The following is a 21,061-nucleotide window of genomic DNA, read 5'->3' as shown; positions in this document are numbered from 1 at the left end:
GGTATCATCAGTTTACTGCTGACATCTTGCTCCAAATCTCCTGATGATGGCTCCCAAAGGCTTCATATAGATGTTAAACAGCATTGGGGACAAGATAGTACCCTGCAGCACCTCACACCACAACTGCCAGGGGGCTGAAAGACAATAATCCAATGCTATTATCTGAAAACCATCTTGGTGGTAGGATCGGAACCATTGTAAAACAGTGCCTCTGATACCCGGCTCACCAGTTAGCTCAGAAGGATACCATGGCCAATGGTATCAAAAGCTGCTGAGACATCAAGTAAGAATAACAAAGTTGCACTCCCTTGTCCTTCTTCCAATAATAGTCATCCATCAGGACAACCAAGGTTGATTCAGTCCCATGACCAGGCCTGAACCCAGATTGGAATGGGTCAAGATAATCTGTTTCATCCACAAATATTTGCAATTGCTGTACCACAACCATCCCAATCATCTTCCAGTTCATTTATTACTACATTTATATCCCTTCTTTCCTCCAAGGACCTGAAAGTGGCTTACATGGTTCTTACCATCTCTGCTTTATCCTCACAACAACTCTGTGAGGTAGGTTAGGCTGAGAGATGGTGACTGGACCAAGGTTACCCAGCAAGCTTCATGGCTGAATCAGGATTTGGTCTCTGGTGTTCCAGATCCTAATCCAAAACTCTAACCACTGCTCCACATTGAGTCCATTCCCAAACTGTTTCCTTAAATCTCCACCTAGACAGATACCAACTGCTCATAGCCACCAGCCATCAAAAGCCTATAGTGAAAGCCACCTTTCTCTGTACAGCCACACCATTTGAAAGCTTGGTGCTACCGAATCTTAAAAGCAATGGGATGTTAGCAAGAGAAGAACTCACCAGACTAGGGTTGCCAGGTTCCTGGCCTGAGACTGATCCTGTATCTTTAGGAGAAGAGAAAGTCAGCCAAGTAATGGTGTTCTTGCACCCTGTAATGAGAAAAACCACAAGGTGGAATTCTCCATTCCCCCTGCACAACTTTTAAAGATACAGAAGACCTCTTGGAGGCTATGCCTGGCAACCAAGAGGTCTTTTTTTTTTTTTACAATAATTTTTATTCAAATTTTCATAAAACAAACAAAACAAAATCATAAAACATTCAAAGACAAAAAACAAAACAAAACAAAAATGATTAAACAAAAAAATAAAATGTTGACTTCCCATTTGTCGCAGATCAGTTATAGGTCTACAATATATAACAATCCTGTCTCTTAAATTATATTATAAAATCACTTTCCTCCAGTAGTTATCTTAATTAATCATCAAATCTCATAAACATTACTTTATTCTTTCCACAAAAAGTCAAAGAGAGGTTTCAATTCTTTAAGAAATATATCTATCAATTTTTCTCCAAATAAACATGTCGATTAATCCATCTCATTAATAATAATAATAATCTTATTGTCATAACCATAGTCCAAATAAACATATCGATTAATCCATCTCATCAAAATCTGTTAAGTCCAATAATTTCAATAGCCATTATTCCATTATCCATATTAATTCCATCTTCCATCTTCAATAGTCCTGTTGTCCAGTAATTTCAGTGTCCAATCTTCCATTATCAGTATTCCATAATAATCTTGTCATCATAGCCATAGTCATATAATAAGAGTCTGATGGGAATTTCCTCTATCCCAAATATTTTCTTGCCATCGATTCTGAATGTGTTGCTGAAATATTGTTGTAAAGTCATATCTCTGTTCTTCTTTTTTACAAAATGCACTGGCTCATCTCTTGAGAGTTTTTCCATTGTCACATGGCTGCAGTTAATTCCATAGATTTTCTCTATATCAAGCTCCATCACGTCATTCCAGTCCAGAAAATTATCCAAGCCATTGATAACTTTATCTCTAATATCTTCATTAATTTCTTCAGAGATAACATTAAATTCCAAACAGTAGATTTTATTTCTAATATCCATAAACTCCAGATCTTTTTCCAATTCCACATTTGTTCCAATCTCCAGGGCTTGTATCTTCCCTTTATTTTTTCTTTTCTCATCTCTGATCTCATTCTCCTCTCTCACAGGATCCCCTATTTCTTTAAGCTCCTGCGTCATTTTGCTCAGTTCAATTTTCAGCTCCTTACTGCCCTGTCGCAGGGTTTGTTTCGTTATCTCAATCTCATCCATTATTTTCTGAAACATAATTACTTCCAGATTCTCAGCCACTTTCTTGATTGCCATTTTTAAAACCACAAAAACAAAACAAAACAAAAATAAAGAAGAACCACTTCTTATTTCAGCAACAATTGGGTTAATTCTTATTTCAGCAACAATTGGGTTAATGCAACCAAGAGGTCTTCTGTATCTTTAAAAGTTGTGCAGGGGGAAGGAAGAATTCCACCTTGTGGTTTTTCCCTTACAGTGCTGCAAGAAAACCTGCACTTGGCTGACTTTCTCTTCTCCTAAAGATACAGGATCAGTCTCAGGCCAGGAATCTGGCAACCCTACACCAGACACTCATCCCTTGGGGGTCATGGACAACTCTCTTAGCACACTGAATGGAATTTGTGATGTCACTTATGAAAGCAGTTGAAAAATTTGTCAGGAAGAAAAGGAGGTTATTATTGTGGATTTCTAAAAACAGTTATTTCCATCACCATGAAGCAAACACCCTCATTGCATCAAATATTATGCAAAATATTGCATCAAAACATTCTGCAAAATATTGCATTAAAACATGTCAGGAAGAGCACATAAGAGAAATGGTTGAGTGAAAGCCCCAGAACTGTTAATTTCTTTCTAGGGTTGTGCAACGGATTCAGCCAAAGCCCAAATCCTGCATCAAATCAGGCCAGTTTGGATGGATCCAGGTTTCCCCTGACAAGAAAGCCTGAATTTACAATGGCTGTTGGTGAAGTATTGTGGGATTTCATCTTGTCTGAAGGGAGGCCTTTGTGTGAGAGCAATGATTTTTGTAGTTTCATTTCCCAGCTGAAGCTAATTAGAAGGCCTGCGCTACCACACCTGCTTATCAGCTAAGGGCCTGGTACTCAAGGACCCAAGGCCTGGGAAGATTCAGGGAGGACATGCTAGTTAGGCTCGAAGACTGAAGAAGTATTGCGTCACAAGAAAGCCCCCTGATTGGCTAATTAGTTCTGGACTGTTACTAGGGACTTTTCCATAAGTATAGGAGTGAAATCTTTAGCTTTTGTTCTCCTGGGTTCCATCTTGCCATAGGTGGTTATCTGTGTGGATTCCATTTCCATCTACTACCCAACCTATGGTTAGTTTTTTTATTTTTGTTTGTGACTCAACTCTGTGTTTTACCTGGTCCCTCTTGTGGGTTTAAGGAACCATTTTGCTGCTATTAATTATGCACTTATATTTTATTCAGTAAAGCTACTTCTTATTGTTTACTGCAGGATGAGTTTGGCACTGAATCTGGTACCTTGGCTAACTAACCACAGACTACAGTGTATTTGGTTATTGCCTAAGGCTCCAAGGCAAGAAATGCTCTTTTGGCTCTTGTCTTTTGGAATCCTTGGCAGGTCTAGTTCTGGGCTCTGGGTTTCCCCTTGAATCAGAATGGTTGCCAGTTTAAGGAGTGGTGGCAGTCTACCTACCTTGCAGGGTGGTTGTTGGTTTCCTCAGCCCTACAAGGAAGACATTTGCCAGGATCAATTGCCCTGGGTGGGAAATTGGATCCTGGGACTGTGTTGCATGCCAGGCTGGTGGCACAAGTCCATGACATCGCCCAAATTGAGATGAGACAGTCCTGGATCACTGTGGGTTGGGTCGGTCTGCCTGAAGCAATCTGGGGCTTTAAGGGGATGGGTTGTCGCAGCTCCAGCATGTTCTCCTGCAGAGATCATGCTGAGGAAGCAGACACCAGCAGGATGGGGAGCAGAGGGTTCAGTTTTGTGGGCTACAAGGCGCTCCTTTGCGCTCATGGAACAGGAACAAGCAGGGCTGAACCCTCCTCTCACCAGATGGTGTGCAGAGGATTCAGTCCTGCAGGCAGCAGGGAGTTCCTTTGCAAGCGAAGCAGCACCCTGCAGCTGGTTAGCAGAGGACTCTAGAAAGAGCTGAGATATTCAAGCTGGGCAAAAGCACTTGACAATGGCACGGAGAAGAGCCGGGAAGAGAAGGCATGGCCTGGTGAGGGGGAACTGGCCCAGGGAAAGTCCTGAGAGCTGGATAGATAGGCCTGGAAAGCCACGTTTGGCCTGAGGTTCTTCACTCCTGTGTTAGGGTTATATGTGTGTTGAGGGTATTTATAGTGGACACTAGGGCTGTGCTCTGTGTTTGGCTGAGGCCTGAGGCAAATCAGGCCTCTTTGGAGGCATTTGGGCCTTGGCAGAGTCCAGTTCAGACAGCCATGGATCCTGACAGGATAGGTTGGATGACCCAGAGCAATCCGTGGCTGTTGGGGGTGTGATGTAGGACAAGAAGAAGAGGTAGGCAGAGCAGGAAAGCAAGCTGAAGACTTACCTCCAATCCCAGCTGTGTCTTCCTGGAGAAAATAGCCATAGCTTCCTACCTGTCTGCCGCCTCCCTCCTGCCCAGCATTAAGGGCCGTCACGCAGTGGTAGAGCATCTGCCTTGCACGCATGAGGTCCTAGGTTCAATCCCCGGCATCTCCAGATAGGACAAGGAGAGAATCATGTCAGTGCCGACAATACTGAGCTAGACAGACCAGTTGTCTGACTCAGTATAAGGCAACTTCCTATGTTCTTGTGTTCCAGGTGTGGTGGAATTTACGACTGAGTTCTTTTTGAGGAGACTTAATAATAAAGCCAAAGCCTGTTTTAAGGTTGTTTATTTAGCTAAGCGCTTAGCCAGAGTAGAGTACAGGACTCAACTCTCTTCCTCAAAATGGTGGTTAGTTACAGACAGTTATATACCTTTACCTCCGTCACAATCATGGCAACAGTTACATTGCTTTATTTTATGTTACAATGCTACAATGATGCTCTGCCCCCTGTTCCATCCATCCTCCCTCCATTCCTGCAATATCAGTGTCCTTGGCACATTTTCACTACAACAGCACTATTCTCTATTGTCTACGTGAGCCCCTGTCTAGGGAAAATGGCAGTCAGACTTGTTCAGTATTGATCGAAATCCACCTCACAGGATTCATCCCTCAGCAATTCTGCATGGCAACAGGGATGCTATGCAAGTGGCTTTCCTAAAAGAAAGTCGCCTGCTCAACATCACCAGTGCAGAATCACCTCCCACTGAACAGCTGTCCAGTGGAGGGGTCAATTGTGCAGGGTGCTGCAATTAAACAGAAGCTCTGCCCCCAAACTTATTCAGGACCAAATATGAAGTGTGGCAGGAGTGTGGTCCAGAGGTCATTCAAGGGCAGGTTGGCATAAAGACCCTCAAAATCAGAGCCACGGGGCGAGACATGGGACCTGTGTACAGCCCTAGTGAATGCAAGTGTGCGAGAAAGAGCACCATGTTTTCAGACTTTTGAACATTGTCCCAAGATATGGAGGATATTATTTTTAATGAGCTATCATTAAAATGTGACTTCCGGCAAGGCTCTTCTTCTGGTAAGAAGCTTATCTGTAAGCTCTTGCAGACAGTAGATTCTTATAACAAATATGTGTTTTAATCTTTTATTATTTGGAACTCTGACCTTAGCATATTCAAGCTGCTTTTGCTTAGCATCTGCTGGTATTAGAAAGACTACAGTAAAAAGCAATAAAACAGCGGCAGCAGGGTAAACAGAAACCCTACAGTTGGATTAATTGCCGCTATTAATCTGGGTGACCACTACATTCCTTGCAACTCTGCAATCCTGGATCTGGAATCCTTTAAAACGTCTCTGATCTGCGGACAACTATATGCCAAAGCAGATAAGCAGATAAAGGTTTCCAGAAGGCTCTCGGGGGTTTTCCGGCTGACAGGACTGGTGCTCCTGTCGAAGCCCTGGTTGATCTGTAGAATGCGGAGATGACCCGGGCCGTTGACACGATCGCTCCTGCACGCCCTCTCCTATGCAGAGCTCATACAGCCCCTTGGTATACACCAGAGCTGAGAGCGATGAAGCAAGATAGGAGGCGGCTTGAGCGGAAATGGAGGCGAACTCCCGACGGATCCAATTATGCGCTGGTTAGTGCTTGTAGCAAACTGTATGTGAGAGCGGTGAGGGCGGCAAAAAAACAACATTTTGCTACCACTATAAAATCATCCCTTTGCCGCCCAGCAGAGCTTTTTAGGGTTGTCTGAGGGCTACTTCATGTGGGCCCTCAGGACATGGTTGAATCATCAGTAGCCCGCTGCAATGAGTTTGCTGAGCACTTTCAGCATAAGATCTTATGCATCCATCGGGACTTAGACTCCCAATTTATAGCAGTTGATCCTAGAGAGGTGTCCAGAGCACAGTCTTGTCATGTTTTATTGGATGAGTTTCAGTTGGTTCAGCTCGAGGACGTGGACAAGGTGCTTGGACTGGTACGTGCAACCACTTCAGTACTCAACCCGTGCCCCTCTTGGCTTGTGAAAGCTAGCAGGGAAGGGACAGTTGGCTGGGCCAAGGAGGTGATAAATTCTTCTTTGCGAGAGGGAGTGGTCCCCAGCTATCTGAAAGAGGCAGTGGTGAGACCACTCTTGAAGAAGCCTTCCTTGGACCCAGAAGATTTCAGCAGCTACAGACCAGTAGCAAACGTCCTATTCCTGGGCAAGATCTTGGAATGAGTGGTTGCTGGCCAACTCCAGGCGCTATTGGATGAAACCAATTATCTAGATACATTTCAATTGGGCTTTAGGCCCGGTTTTATTTATTTATTTATTAAACTTTTATACCACCCGACTAGCCGAAGCTCTCTGGGCAGTGAACAACAAAAATACTAAAATACACAATATAATACAATAAAAACGTATAACAATAAAACAGTCTAAAAACAATACAACAAATGAACAATCAATAGCTTAAGTTAAAATGCATTGGGAAAGAGGAAGGTTTTAACTTGGCGCTGAAAAGATAGCAGTGTCGGCGCCAAGCGTACCTCCTCAGGGAGACTGTTCCACAGTTCGGGGGCCACCACTGAGAAGGCCCTAGATCTTGTCACCACCCTCTGGGCCTCCCTATGAGTCGGAACCCGGAGGAGGGCCTTCAAAGCAGAACGCAGTGAACGGGCGGGTTCATATTGGGAGAGGCGTTCCAACAGATATCGTGGTCCCATGCCGTATAAGGCTTTATAGGTTAGTACCAACACTTTGAATCTGGCCCGGAAGCATATTGGCAGCCAGTGCAAGCGTGCCAGAACAGGTGTTATATGATTGGACCACTTGGTCCCTGTCAACAATCTGGCAGCCGCATTTTGCACTAGCTGCAGCTTCCGAACTATCTTCAAAGGCAGCCCAACGTAGAGCGCATTGCAGTAGTCCAAACGCGAGGTTATCAGAGCATGTACCACCGATGTAAGGTCCTCCTTACTCAGATAGGGACGTAGCTGGGCTACCAACCGAAGTTGGTAGAACGCATTCCGTGCCACCGAGGCTACTTGAGCCTCAAGTGAAAGGGAAGAGTCTAGAACGACTCCCAAGCTCCGAACCCGGTCCTTTAGGGGGAGTGTAACCCCGTCCAGGATAGGGTATGTATCCACCATCCGATCAGAGAAACCGTCCACCAGCAGCATCTCAGTCTTGTCAGGATTGAACCTCAGTTTGTTAGCTCTCATCCAGTCCATTGTCGCGGCCAGGCAACGGTTCAGCACATCAACAGCCTCACCTGAGGAGGATGAAAAGGAGAAGTAGAGCTGTAGTAGAGATGTAGTAGAGAAGTAGAGGTTTTGGCACTGAGACGGCCTTGGTCGCCCTGTATGATGACCTATGTCGGGAGAGAGACAGAGGGAGTGTAACTCTGTTGATTCTCCTTGACCTCTCAGTGGCTTTTGATACCATCGACCATGGTATCCTTCTGGAGAGGCTGGCAGAGTTGGGAGTTGGAGGTACTGCTTGGTAGTGGTTCCGCTCCTACTTGGTGGGCCGTCTCCAGAAGGTAGTGCTTGGGGAACATTGCTCGACACCGTGGGTTCTCCAATATGGAGTCCCGCAGGGGTCAGTTCTGTCTCCCATGCTTTTTAACATCTACATGAAGCCGTTGGGTGCGGTCATCAGGAGATTTGGAGTGCGTTGTCATCAGTACGCTGATGACACGCAGCTCTACTTCTCCTTTTCATCTTCTTCAGGTGAGGCTGTCGATGTGCTGAACCGTTGCCTGGCCGTGACAATGGACTGGATGGGAGCTAACAAACTGAGACTCAATCCTGACAAGACTGAGATGCTGTTGGTGGATGGTTTCTCTGATCGGATGATGGATATATACCCTATCCTGGATGGGGTTACACTCCCCCTAAAGGAGCAGGTTCGTAGCTTGGGAGTCGTTCTAGACTCTTCCCTTTCACTTGAGGCTCAAGTAGCCTCGGTGGCTCAGAATGCGTTCTACCAACTCCGGTTGGTAGCCCAGCTACGCCCGTATCTGAGTAAGGAGGACCTTACATCAGTTGTACATGCTCTGGTAACTTCACATTTGGATTACTGCAATGCGCTCTACGTTGGGCTGCCTCTGAAGACAGTCCGGAAGCTACAGCTAGTGCAAAATGCGGCGGCCAGACTGTTGACAAGGACCAAAAGGTCTGAGCATATAACACCTGTTCTGGCCCGCTTGCACTGGCTACCAATATGCTTCCGGGCCAGATTCAAAGTGCTGGTATTGACTTATAAAGCCCTGTATGGCGCGGGACCACGATACTTGTCGGAACGCCTCTCCCGCTATGAACCGGCCCGTACACTACGTTCTGCTACGAAGGCCCTCCTCCGGGTTCCAACTCACACTGAGGCCCGGAGGGTTGTGACAAGATCTAGGGCCTTCTCAGTGGTAGCCCCCAAACTGTGGAATAGTCTCCCCGAGGAGGTCCGCTTGGTGCCAACATTGTCATCTTTTCGGCGCCAAGTTAAAACCTTCCTCTTTCCCAAAGCATTTTAATTGTACTTTTTAACTTAATATAACTTAATTGGATTTTTGCACTGTATTGTTTTTCTTATTGTATTTATTGTATTTTTCTGCTGTTCACCGCCCAGAGAGCTATCGCTAGTCGGGCGGGATATAAGCCTAATAAATAAATAAATAAATAAATAAATAATAAAGGATTAGACTCAGATGGACAACTTATTATCTTACAGGAACTGAGACTAACCAAATCTTTCATTAATAAAACTAATAGCCTACTAACCACCTTGGTGAAGTCCTGGGGGTCACAGTTTGTATGTGGCCATCTGGAGCAGCCAGCTCCTGTGGTGGTGGGTCCTAGCACGCCTGGCTCTGCTCAGCAGCTGGTGCCTGCAAAAGGAACAGCTAATAATAAAAAAAGAAAGAAGAAGAACAAACAGCAGCAGCCGAAGGTCGCTTCCTGTGGGAGGGAAAAGGAAACGCAAACAAAGAATTGTAAGAAAACCAAGGGAATGGACTTTAAACCATTATTCAAATTACTCGAACCACAAAAGCCGACCTCCATTATGAGAGAGCATATTTCGTCATTATCATCTAAACCAAGCAACCTCCAGGAAGTATCCTCTTCACACCCTAGAGGGAGCTCTCTCAGCGAACCTATTCCTGACGAAGAGAGCTTTACTTCACTGTCTGTACAACAGAGCCAAAAGACATTTTATACTAAAATGCAGCCTCATCCTTGGAATCTGGTTCTGCAGCCTGGGAAACTGGTACTATCATATAACTCTAGGATGACAAGGAGCTGGCCCTCTTTTCCAAATATAACCTATCTGGATAACTGTTTTGCCCAAATTTTACACCCTGGACAACCAACCAATTATATGAAATCCATGATTAATGTATCCACTAGACCTGGAACATGGCGCTTAACTGTGACATTACATTCCACGGTAATAACTAATCGGATATTTTGGAAAAGAGAAGAATTATATCGTAGAGGCTTTTTGATACAACGTTATTATACCAATTCTGCAGCTCCAGAACCACTTTGGCCTCACCTTGGAAGCTCAATGAGTCCACAATATTCAGAGACAGAAACAGAGGCAACTCCTCCCCCTGTATATCCACAACATAAAGAACAAACTTTGCCGGACACACTACCTGTCCTGGCACTATCCCTCTCGACCTTACTGGGGGTGCTGGAACCAGAAGAGATTCAATTGATGGATCTATACCCTCGATTAACAGAACTGGAGAGAGGTATGGTTATTAATAAACTATACTGTCTAATACAACTCCTTTTAGATACGGAACAACTAAAGAGCTCCACTGAGGAAGTGCCTGCCTCCTCCACTCCGGATACGTCCTACTCTTCAACTGAACTATCCTTGTCCCAGCCCACAACCTCGAAATCGTGCCTACCCTCCAGGGCAACACACAAGGGAGGAATGAACCTACTGAACCATACTGAAACGCTGCACTGACCCTCCCAGCATAACCTACCCACACTAGAGGCAACTTACCTTACATGTAAATCTAACACCTCACCGTTGACCGTTTGTATATTACGGATGCTGTCCTGGAACATAGCTGGCTGGCCTGCTAAACAAAATGTCCCAGACTTTATCAACTTCTTAAAACACCAGGATGTAATCTGCTTACAGGAGACTTGGCATACCAACGACCTAAATATTGATGGCTTTAACTCTATATCCTTACCTGCAGTCCCACAACCAATTCTATCTAAGGGACGCCCTAAAGGAGGGTTAGCAATCCTGATCTCCACAGCATTAAATGCCCATTGTAACAGGATCCCATCTTGCCACAATTTGGCCATGGCTGTCCATTTGACCTTTGACACGCTATCTTTCTTACTTATTAATGTTTATATTCCCCCGGCCACCTCTAAGGCATCTACAGAGCAAATATGGGAGGACCTAGATAATTTCCTTACAGAGCTGGAGGCACGATTTCCCAAAGCCCCGGTAATTATCTTGGCGGATTTTAATGCTAGGATTGGCCAGAACAATGAGAGCCTCCTGGCTTCTAACCTATGGAGGGGTGAAGTTAACGCACATCTAGTTCCTGAGCCAGACAGAACCTCCAAAGATCACAGCATTAACTATCTGGGTATATGTCTGATTCGCATTACCGGCAGTCATAATCTCACCATCCTTAATGGCCTAAGCCCCCTTGATGCCTGTGCGGAATATACATACATTTCAAATAGAGGAAGTAGTGTGATCGATTATGCGATCATTTCGCACCATCTTCTGAATTCAATAATGAACTTTTCAGTTGGCAATAGACTAGACAGTGATCACCTTCCTCTATCTCTCTCATTGCGATTAAAGATGAATGGCCGGCTAGTGGCAAAATGTAATCAGGCTGTCAACCACTTGTTCCAATATAAACGCCCTATATGGACTCAGACAGTTGCCTCCAAAGTAGCGGAATTTATAACATCTCCCCTGGCGAAGACCTTACAGGAGTATCTTGAGAACTCCCCAAATCTTCCCCAAACACTAAATATATTCGATTCCTTGGTTGAGATATTTCAACCATTATTAGTACCTAATAACACTCCTAGATGAGTAAATGCCCACTCAGGCCCACACAGATGGTATGACCAAGAATGTTTAGATCTAAAGAGACAACTAAAAAAGATATATATTCGTTATCACCACCAAAATGCCAAAGCCTTGCCTGAGGCTTATTACACGACCAAGCGGGACTATAAGACTCTTATAGTTACTAAAAAACGGCTAGCGCTACACAAAGAGTGGGAATCCCTGAGACAAGCAGCCCAAGATAAAAATCCCAAAAGATTTTGGTCATTAGTCAATGGCGCTACCAGACCCTTCAATTCAGCCCCTTGTAATATCCTCCCCAGTGTTTGGGAGCAACATTTTGTGGACTACCAAAAGGATCTGCAGCATCCCCTCCCAGTGCTCCCTCCAGCAGATAATTATGAACCTCTTTCTACATGGCCACCGGTCTCACAGACAGAAATAATTGACTTGATCAAAAATCTAAGACCGGCTAAAGCACCTGGTGGTGACAATCTTCCCCCAGAGATTTTAAAATCATATCCAGACTGGTGGGCACCTGTTTTGGCCAACCTTTTCACCTTGATTAATAACAAAGGACACTTCCCACAGTCTTGGAAGGAAGCCATTGTTGTTCCTATCTATAAGAAAGGACCTAGGAAAGGTCATATCTATAAGAAAGGACCTACCTTACTATGCAGGTAAGAAGCCAGCAGGGGTGTGGGGGCTTTCCAGTGTTTTGCACCGCCTGCAGCATGTACGACTATCTGCCTGTTGGACAGAAGTCGTGGGTGTGCTCTCGGTGCAATGAGCTCCTGGCTCTCCGGGAACGACTTCATTTCCTTGAGGCCAAGGTGGCGGACCTGGAAAAGCTGAGAGAGGCAGAGAGGGGTGTGGAGGAGGCCTTCAGGGACGTTATAGCTGTGTCCCACTCCAACGATGATAGCTCTCCTGCTATCATGGACAACGATGGTCTCGGGGAAGGAGAGCATCCAGCTGAGGAAGAGGGAAACGATCCCTTAGAAGGGACCCATTCCTTGGGGGATGAGCAGCTATCCTCTCGTGCCGAGGATATATCTCAGGGGGTGGAGGGATCCTTGTAGTGGGTGATTCGATCATTAGGAACATAGACAATGGGGTGTGTGATGGGCGTGTAGACCGCAAGGTATTTTGCCTGCCTGGTGCGAAGGTTGCGGATATCGCCCGTCGTTTAGATAGTTTGGTAGACAGTGCTGGGAAGGAGTCAGTGGTCGTGGTGCACATTGGCACCAACGACATGGGGAAATGCAGCCGTGAGGTCCTGGAAGCAAAATTTAGGTTGCTAGGTAGGATGCTGAAAGCCAGGACCTCCAAGGTGGCTTTCTCTGAAATGCTACCGGTTCCACGTGCAGGACCAGTCAGACAGGCCCAGCTTCGCAGTCTCAATGCGTGGATGAGACGATGGTGTCGGGTGGAAGGGTTTGGATTTGTTAGGCACTGGGGAACATTTTGGGACAAGCCGGGCCTGTACAAAAGGGACGGGCTCCACTTGAACCAGAATGGAACCAGACTGCTGGCACTTAAAATTAAAAAGGTAGCAGAGCAGCTTTTAAACTGACTGAGGGGGGAAACCCAACAGGAGCTGAGAAAGGTCCGGTTCGGAATAAACCTCCCCCCTGGGATAAAAACCAAAGAAATGATGAAATTTTAAAAGGGGTAGGCCTAGAAGTAGGCATTGTGAGAGCAGGGGCACAGGATATAAATTCAGAAGAGCAAAATTACCACAGGCCTAACCACAAGTGCCAAAGACACTTGAAGAGAGACACTGCTTACAAGTGCCTGTACGCTAATGCTAGGAGCCTCCGAACCAAGATGGGAGAACTGGAGTGCTTGGTCTTAGAGATGAGCATTGATATAGTGAGCATAACGGAGACCTGGTGGAATGGAGAAAACCAGTGGGATACAGTTATCCCTGGATATAAACTATATCGGAAGGACAGGGAAGGACGTATTGGTGGCGGAGTCGCTCTATACGTGAAAGAAGGCATTGAATCCAGCAAGCTCGAAACCCCAAAAGAGGCAGACTCCTCCACAGAATCGTTGTGGGTGGTGATACCTTGCCCCAGGAGGGACTTAATACTGGGAACGATCTATCGTCCCCCAGATCAAAATGCTCAGGGAGACCTTGAGATGAGATATGAAATTGAGGAAGCATCCAAACTAGGAAATGTGGTAGTAATGGGTGACTTCAACTACCCGGACATAGACTGGCCGCATATGTGTTCCAGTCATGACAAAGAAGCAAAGTTTCTAGATATTCTAAATGACTATTCCCTAGACCAGTTGCTCATGGAACCGACCAGAGGGACGGCAACCCTGGACTTAATCCTCAGTGGGGACCGGGACCTGGTGCGAGATGTAAGTGTTGTTGAACCGATTGGGAGCAGTGACCACAGTGCTATTAAATTAAACATACATGTAACTGGCCAATTGCCAAGAAAATCTAACACGGTCACATTTGACTTCAAAAGAGGAAACTTCACAAAAATGAGGGGATTGGTAAAAAGAAAGCTGAAAAACAAAGTCCAGAGGGTCACATCACTTGAAAATGCTTGGAAGTTGTTTAAAAACACTATATTAGAAGCTCAACTGGAGTGCATACCGCAGATCAGAAAAGGTACCGCCAGGGCCAAGAAGATGCCAGCATGGTTAACGAGCAAAGTCAAGGAAGCTCTTAGAGGCAAAAAGTCTTCCTTCAAAAAATGGAAGTCTTGTCCGAATGAAGAAAATAAAAAAGAACACAAACTCTGGCAAAAGAAATGCAAGAAGACAATAAGGGATGCTAAAAAAGAATTTGAGGAGCACATTGCTAAGAACATAAAAACCAACAACAAAAAATTCTATAAATACATTCAAAGCAGGAGACCATCTAGGGAGACGATTGGACCCTTGGATGATAAGGGAGTCAAAGGTGTACTAAAGAACGATATGGAGATTGCAGAGAAGCTAAATGAATTCTTTGCATCTGTCTTCACAGTGGAAGATATAGGGCAGATCCCTGAACCTGAACTAACATTTGCAGGAAGGGATTCTGAGGAACTGAGACAAATAGTGGTAACGAGAGAGGAAGTTCTAAGCTTAATGGACAATATAAAAACTGACAAATCACCGGGCCTGGATGGCATCCACCCGAGAGTTCTCAAAGAACTCAAAGGTGAAATTGCTGATCTGCTAACTAAAATATGTAACTTGTCCCTTGAGTCCTCCTCCGTGCCTGAGGACTGGAAAGTGGCAAATGTAACGCCAATCTTCAAAAAGGGATCCAGAGGGGATCCCGGAAATTACAGGCCAGTTAGCTTAACTTCTGTCCCTGGAAAACTGGTAGAAAGTATGATTAAAGCTAGATTAACTAAGCACATAGAAGAACAAGCCTTGCTGAAGCAGAGCCAGCATGGCTTCTGCAAGGGAAAGTCCTGTCTCAGTAACCTATTAGAATTCTTTGAGAGTGTCAACAAGCATATAGATAGAGGTGATCCAGTGGACATAGTGTACTTAGACTTTCAAAAAGTGTTTGACAAGGTACCTCACCAAAGGCTTCTGAGGAAGCTTAGCAGTCATGGAATAAGAGGAGAGGTCCTCTTGTGGATAAGGAATTGGTTAAGAAGCAGAAAGCAGAGAGTAGGAATAAACAGACAGTTCTCCCAATGGAGGGCTGTAGAAAGTGGAGTCCCTCAAGGATCGGTATTGGGACCTGTACTTTTCAACTTGTTCATTAATGACCTAGAATTAGGAGTGAGCAGTGAAGTGGCCAAGTTTGCTGATGACACTAAATTGTTCAGGGTTGTTAAAACAAAAAGGGATTGCGAAGAGCTCCAAAAAGACCTCTCCAAACTGAGTGAATGGGCAGAAAAATGGCAAATGCAATTCAATATAAACAAGTGTAAAATTATGCATATTGGAGCAAAAAATCTTAATTTCACATATACGCTCGTGGGGTCTGAACTGGCGGTGACCGACCAGGAGAGAGACCTCGGGGTTGTAGTGGACAGCACGATGAAAATGTCGACCCAGTGTGCGGCAGCTGTGAAAAAGGCAAATTCCATGCTAGCGATAATTAGGAAAGGTATTGAAAATAAAACAGCCGATATCATAATGCCGTTGTATAAATCTATGGTGCGGCCGCATTTGGAATACTGTGTACAGTTCTGGTCGCCTCATCTCAAAAAGGATATTATAGAGTTGGAAAAGGTTCAGAAGAGGGCAACCAGAATGATCAAGGGGATGGAGCGACTCCCTTACGAGGAAAGGTTGCAGCATTTGGGGCTTTTTAGTTAAGAGAAAAGGCGGGTCAGAGGAGACATGATAGAAGTGTATAAAATTATGCATGGCATTGAGAAAGTGGATAGAGAAAAGTTCTTCTCCCTCTCTCATAATACTAGAACTCGTGGACATTCAAAGAAGCTGAATGTTGGAAGATTCAGGACAGACAAAAGGAAGTACTTCTTTACTCAGCGCATAATTAAACTATGGAATTTGCTCCCACAAGATGCAGTAATGGCCACCAGCTTGGATGGCTTTAAAAGAAGATTAGACAAATTCATGGAGGACAGGGCTATCAATGGCTACTAGCTGTGATGGCTGTGCTCTGCCACCCTAGTCAGAGGCAGCATGCTTCTGAAAACCAGTTGCTGGAAGCCTCAGGAGGGGAGAGTGTTCTTGCACTCGGGTCCTGCTTGCGGGCTTCCCCCAGGCACCTGGTTGGCCACTGTGAGAACGGGATGCTGGACTGGATGGGCCGCTGGCCTGATCCGGCAGGCTCTTCTTATGTTCTTATGTTCTTAATGAGCCCGCCAGCTATAGACCTATTAGCCTACTTTCGGTGATTGGCAAGCTTTACGCCACTTACCTTAAGAGGAAACTGTCCAACTGGATGGAGGAGGAAAACGTGATGGGATGGGAACAGACAGGCTTCAGGAGCGGCAGATCAGTAATGGACCACTGCCTTCTATTAAATCACCTAGCCGAAAAATACAGAAACCAGGTAGGGAGTGGCCTATACGTTGCCTTCATTGATTTGAAGTCGGCATTCGATTGTATTCCGAGGGATATTCTGTGGACCAAATTGGCTAAAACATCTATTGACAGGAGGCTGCTGTTTTTGATACGCAATTTGCATTTGAATACTTCCCTCTGGGTCCGTTGTGGCCCTAAGGGAGACCTCTTCAATTCAATTACTACGTCAAGAGGGGTCAGACAGGGATGTGTGCTGGCCCCTCTCCTCTTCAATTTTTTTCTGAATGATTTGGCTCCCAAATGCCTCTCGCCAGACCTACACCCGCCCAAAATTGGAGGAAAGAGCTGTCCCATCCTGCTCTATGCGGATGATGCGGCTCTGCTCTCTTTTTCTAAAGTTGGCCTTAAACACCTGATTAGGATTTTCATGACCTACTGCTCAGAGAATTCCCTCACAATTAATTTCTCCAAAACCAAAATCCTAGCATTTGCAAAATCCTCTTTAACCCCTGTATGGAAAATCAACGGACATATTATTGAGCAAGTTAGATCCTATAAATATCTAGGCATTGTATTTCATTCCTCCCTTTCCTGGGTGCCACACATACGTGCGTCAGTTGCGACGGCACGGACAGCGATGAAGAGTATTATATGCTACTTCTATAAAAATGGGGGACAATACATACCGGCAGCCATCCAGGTGTTTAGAGCTAAAATACTACCCCAATTACTGTATGGTGTCCAACTTTGGGTACATGCTTTCAATCCTTCGGTTGAATCAGTATTGTCTTACTTTCTCTGACGGATCTTTGGAGTCCCTAATTGTGTGCCAAATGCTGTTTTGAGAGTAGAGGTGGGATTCAGCTCGGTCGAATGCCGAGCTTGGTCCCTTGCCTTCAATCTCTGGATCCAAATTACTTTTGTACGTCCGTCAGGCTTTCTGTCGCTCCTTGGGGAAGATCGGTATCTCTCCACCTGGATGAAATGCTTTCTAGAAAAGCTTCCTTATCTAGGCCTATCCATAGAATTTCTCGCCTCCCAAGATCCCAGTAAGGCTAGGCAGATTATCAGGTCCCGGCTTAAGGACATCGACAGTCAATCCACAATGCAAGCTGCAGCTAAAGTCTGCTCCCCCTCCAACACAATCTGAATGTTAACTTTCCAAAACATGCTCCCTATTTAGACATCTTAACGAATCCTAAATACAGAGCAGCCTTCTCTAAGGCCCGTTTCAACTGCCTAGAGTCAGTCCTACTGGAGGGCAGATTTAAGGGGATTCCACTAGCACAACACCTTTGTCTGTGTAAAGAAGGACATGTAGAAACACTTGCTCATGTTCTCTTTGATTGCCCGTTATACGCTGAGGAAAGGGACCAATATATTACTCCCCTCATACAAAAGCACCCTCACAAATCCCTAGAGCAGTGGATGACATGGTTGCTAGCCGGCAATGATAGTCCCCATTTGATTGCTGTGGCTAAATATTTTAATGCAGCTCAGAGCAAACGACCGTCATTTACTCTTAACCTCTCTTGTAGTTGATTTAGTGCCACTCTAGTATTTGAGTGTAAATTTTATTTTAATTGATGCATTCTTTGTAAATTTTATCCGTTTGTTGGGTCGTTGACCGCAATAAAAAGAATGAAGTATGAATGTATAGCCCTAGTGAATGCAAGTGTGCGAGAAAGAGCACCATGTTTTCAGACTTTTGAACATTGTCCCAAGATATGGAGGATATTATTTTTAATGAGCTATCATTAAAAAGTGCAGTGTGTTCTAGCTCCTCTACATCAGTTGTGGTAATATTAACAGCACTAATTCTTGTAATTAATTTGCATCACTCAAAGCATTCTGGCTCTCACCTTGGATGGCTGAAAGCTTGAAAATGCCTTTTTCTCATGCTGTAATCATGGAGGGTCAAAGATCCCGTCTGGGAAATGGGAAGCGAAGAGGGCATTGTGTTGATGATGTTCTCCCACCTCAGTTCAAGAAATGGAGTTGGAGCCAAAGAGTAGAAAGCAATAATTAGGAATGGCTCAACTAAAGGACAGGTGATGCTTCCTATCCAGAAGTCCTTAGCTGGGGAGCAAGTGATGTTTCTTACTTCCTTCTCCAGCAAGACACAGTTGTTGCAATGGATGGGGAGAAATTCAGTTTGGTTGACATTTAAGGTGAAATTACCCAATTTACAGTTCCTGAAACAATATGAAAACTGACATGCAGCTGTCCTTCAGAATTTACACTTCTAATTTTGCAATGCAGTCCTCTAAATAATGTATATGTTAGGGGGACGTGTAGATGAAAATGCATATATTAGTGAAAATAACATGCATTATACTAAGTAAAATTGCATACAAAGGTGTGTAATATTAGGAGAAATCGATGCTAAAATGGTGATGAATTCTTACGTAGACTCTTACATTTTTTAAAAAATAAGCTGGTGCAGAAATGTGGATAACAGAATTTGAAATTGGAAAAATAGAAACTGAAATTGATAGTTTGTCCATCCCTAGTTCTTGCTTCAGTGAACTTGTGACAAGCTAGGTTTGCCACGCAGGCTGGCCTTACCTTCTGCATTTCCAGCAGCAAGGCCTCCATGCTAGATGGTGAGTCAGGGAAGCAAGAGAGAAGCCTGAGGCTGTTGGGTTGGACAAAGCAAGACTCAACCTGTCCCTGCCCTATGCCCAGTAGAACGGAGAAATGACTGGTGCGTTATATGGGGCCACAATTTGGGATTTACTGGTGTGTGTGTGTGTGAAGTTTGAATGTACTAATAAGGTGGGGAGTAGGGATCCTAAGTGACCTTTTGCATTAGGATTAGGGATGAGCAAATATGTCAATTTTGGTTCCCCTCAGTTTCCAATTCTCCCAATTTTAAGTTCAGCTCTCCCCATTTCTAGTTTGTGCATTTTTTAAAAAAGTCCTCATGACTATTCATTAGTATTTTTGTGCAAATTTCTCCTAATATACACATTTTGCAAACAATTTCTTCTAACATAATGCATTGTTGTATGTTATTTTCACTAACATATGCATTTAGATGCACACATTACCCTACTATATGCATTATTGTAGACATTACTTGGTTGGAGAACTGCTTTGCAAAAATCGGAGAAGTGTGAATTTCAAAGGATGGCTGTGTTTTGGTTCACAGAGTGTTTCAGAAACTGCAAATTAGGTGGATGCATTTTGAATGTGAAGTGAATGAAACCTCTCACCCATCAATAGTCTGGACCGAAACAGGAGAACAGTAACATGATTCACTCTATTTGGGAAACTGCAGAGGCCTTTTGCTAGTTATCCCTATAGTGTGAAGTTGCTTACCATAGCAGGAGGTTCTGCAGCCATTAGCTATTGGGCATTTTGCATTGTCATACCACCAGCGGCTATTTATCTGAAAAATCCAGAGCTTGGAAAAGTTACGTTTTTGAACTACAACTCCCATCAGCCCAATCCAGTGGCCATGCTGGCTGGGGCTGATGGGTGTTGTAGTTCAAAAAAGTAACTTTTCCAAGCTCTGGAAAAACCCCATAGTCAACCCATGGCTCCCATGGCTCTGCTGTTGAAGGTCTGTATGCAGTACAGATCCCTGGAATCAAGTGGACAGGGAAAAATCCACAATGTGGTTATGCTGTAGGCATGCTTTTTTTAAAAAAAAACTTTCTACATTAATTGTAGCAAAGGGTTTTTTTGTTTAAAAAACCCCAGTGCTAAATAGAAATCTCCAGTTAGGTCAGGTATGGGGAAACTTTGACCCTCCAGATGTTGCTGAACTACAACCTCCAGCCAAAGAGAGGGAAACCCTCAAGGAGCCAAAACAGCAAACAGCAAATAGCAGAGAGTGAACAATGAGGGATTTTTCTTGCAGCTCAAATCTTTTCAGGTGTTGACACAACCCTTTGTCAAGGGAAATCTGCAAAAGTATATATAAAACATCATTAAAATTAATTACAGAGTAAATTCTAAAATATGGGAAGAACTACAAACATGCATCTACTCAAAAGAAACAAAACAACACTCTGCACGATGCTGACAAATGCTAGAATCCAAAGGAAAGGACAACGAAAACGAAACATACAAAATGGAAACTAAAAACCTTTTAAGAACTTGGATTGGTTACACATAAACTCCACAAGAAAAATATAAAAATGTAGACAAAGCTGTAAGCAAAGCAGGATTGACTATAACAGAGAATATGGAAGAGAGAATCAAAACAGAAGACCAGAAGACCTTGTGCAGATAGAAAGCTGGTATCTCATCAGTATAGCTGAAGAAATCCTTAAAAACAGCTGGCTCTGAAAGGAAAAAAGATAAAGAGCACACCCACTCATGTGAGTGAAGCCACTTACTGAAAGCAGGTGGTATTCTAACATTTGTCGGCATCATGCAGAGTGTTGTTTTGTTTATTTTGAGTAGATATCTGTTTGTAGTTCTTTCTATATTTTAGAATTTACTCTGTAATTAATTTTAATTATGTTTTTATATATACTTTTGCAGATTGCCCTTGACAAAGGGTTGTGTCAACTCCTGAAACATGTTGAGCTACAATAAAAGTTCCTCATTTTTTACTCTCTGCTGTTTGCTT

The 21,061-nt window shown here is 44.1% G+C and overlaps 1 protein-coding gene across 14 annotated transcripts in view; it reads right to left on the bottom strand.

Moving 5' to 3' along the window:
* LOC133379316 (lysozyme C-3-like) overlaps positions 1–9,368 on the bottom strand; it is a 37,973-nt gene extending 28,605 nt beyond the window's left edge. Inside the window, exons 1-3 of one of the 14 annotated variants that reach the window (XM_061614344.1) lie at positions 9,219–9,368; positions 4,465–4,611; positions 867–955 (exon numbers count right to left, since the gene is read on the bottom strand). In XM_061614344.1, the coding sequence (XP_061470328.1) occupies positions 867–955; positions 4,465–4,585 (210 nt within the window). In that variant the 5' untranslated portion in view covers positions 4,586–4,611; positions 9,219–9,368. Of the gene's footprint in view, positions 1–866; positions 956–4,464; positions 4,612–9,218 lie in introns of those variants that run through there. The other 13 variants (XM_061614343.1, XM_061614345.1, XM_061614352.1 and 10 more) reach the window with 13 other exon arrangements.
* Positions 9,369–21,061: the final 11,693 nt, after the last annotated feature.

Source organism: Rhineura floridana, chromosome 3, assembly GCF_030035675.1.
Source record: "Rhineura floridana isolate rRhiFlo1 chromosome 3, rRhiFlo1.hap2, whole genome shotgun sequence".
In the NCBI taxonomy this organism is placed as follows: domain Eukaryota; kingdom Metazoa; phylum Chordata; class Lepidosauria; order Squamata; family Rhineuridae; genus Rhineura; species Rhineura floridana.
The sequence above is the reverse complement of the archived record's forward strand: the minus strand, read 5'-3'. Positions and strand labels throughout refer to the sequence as shown.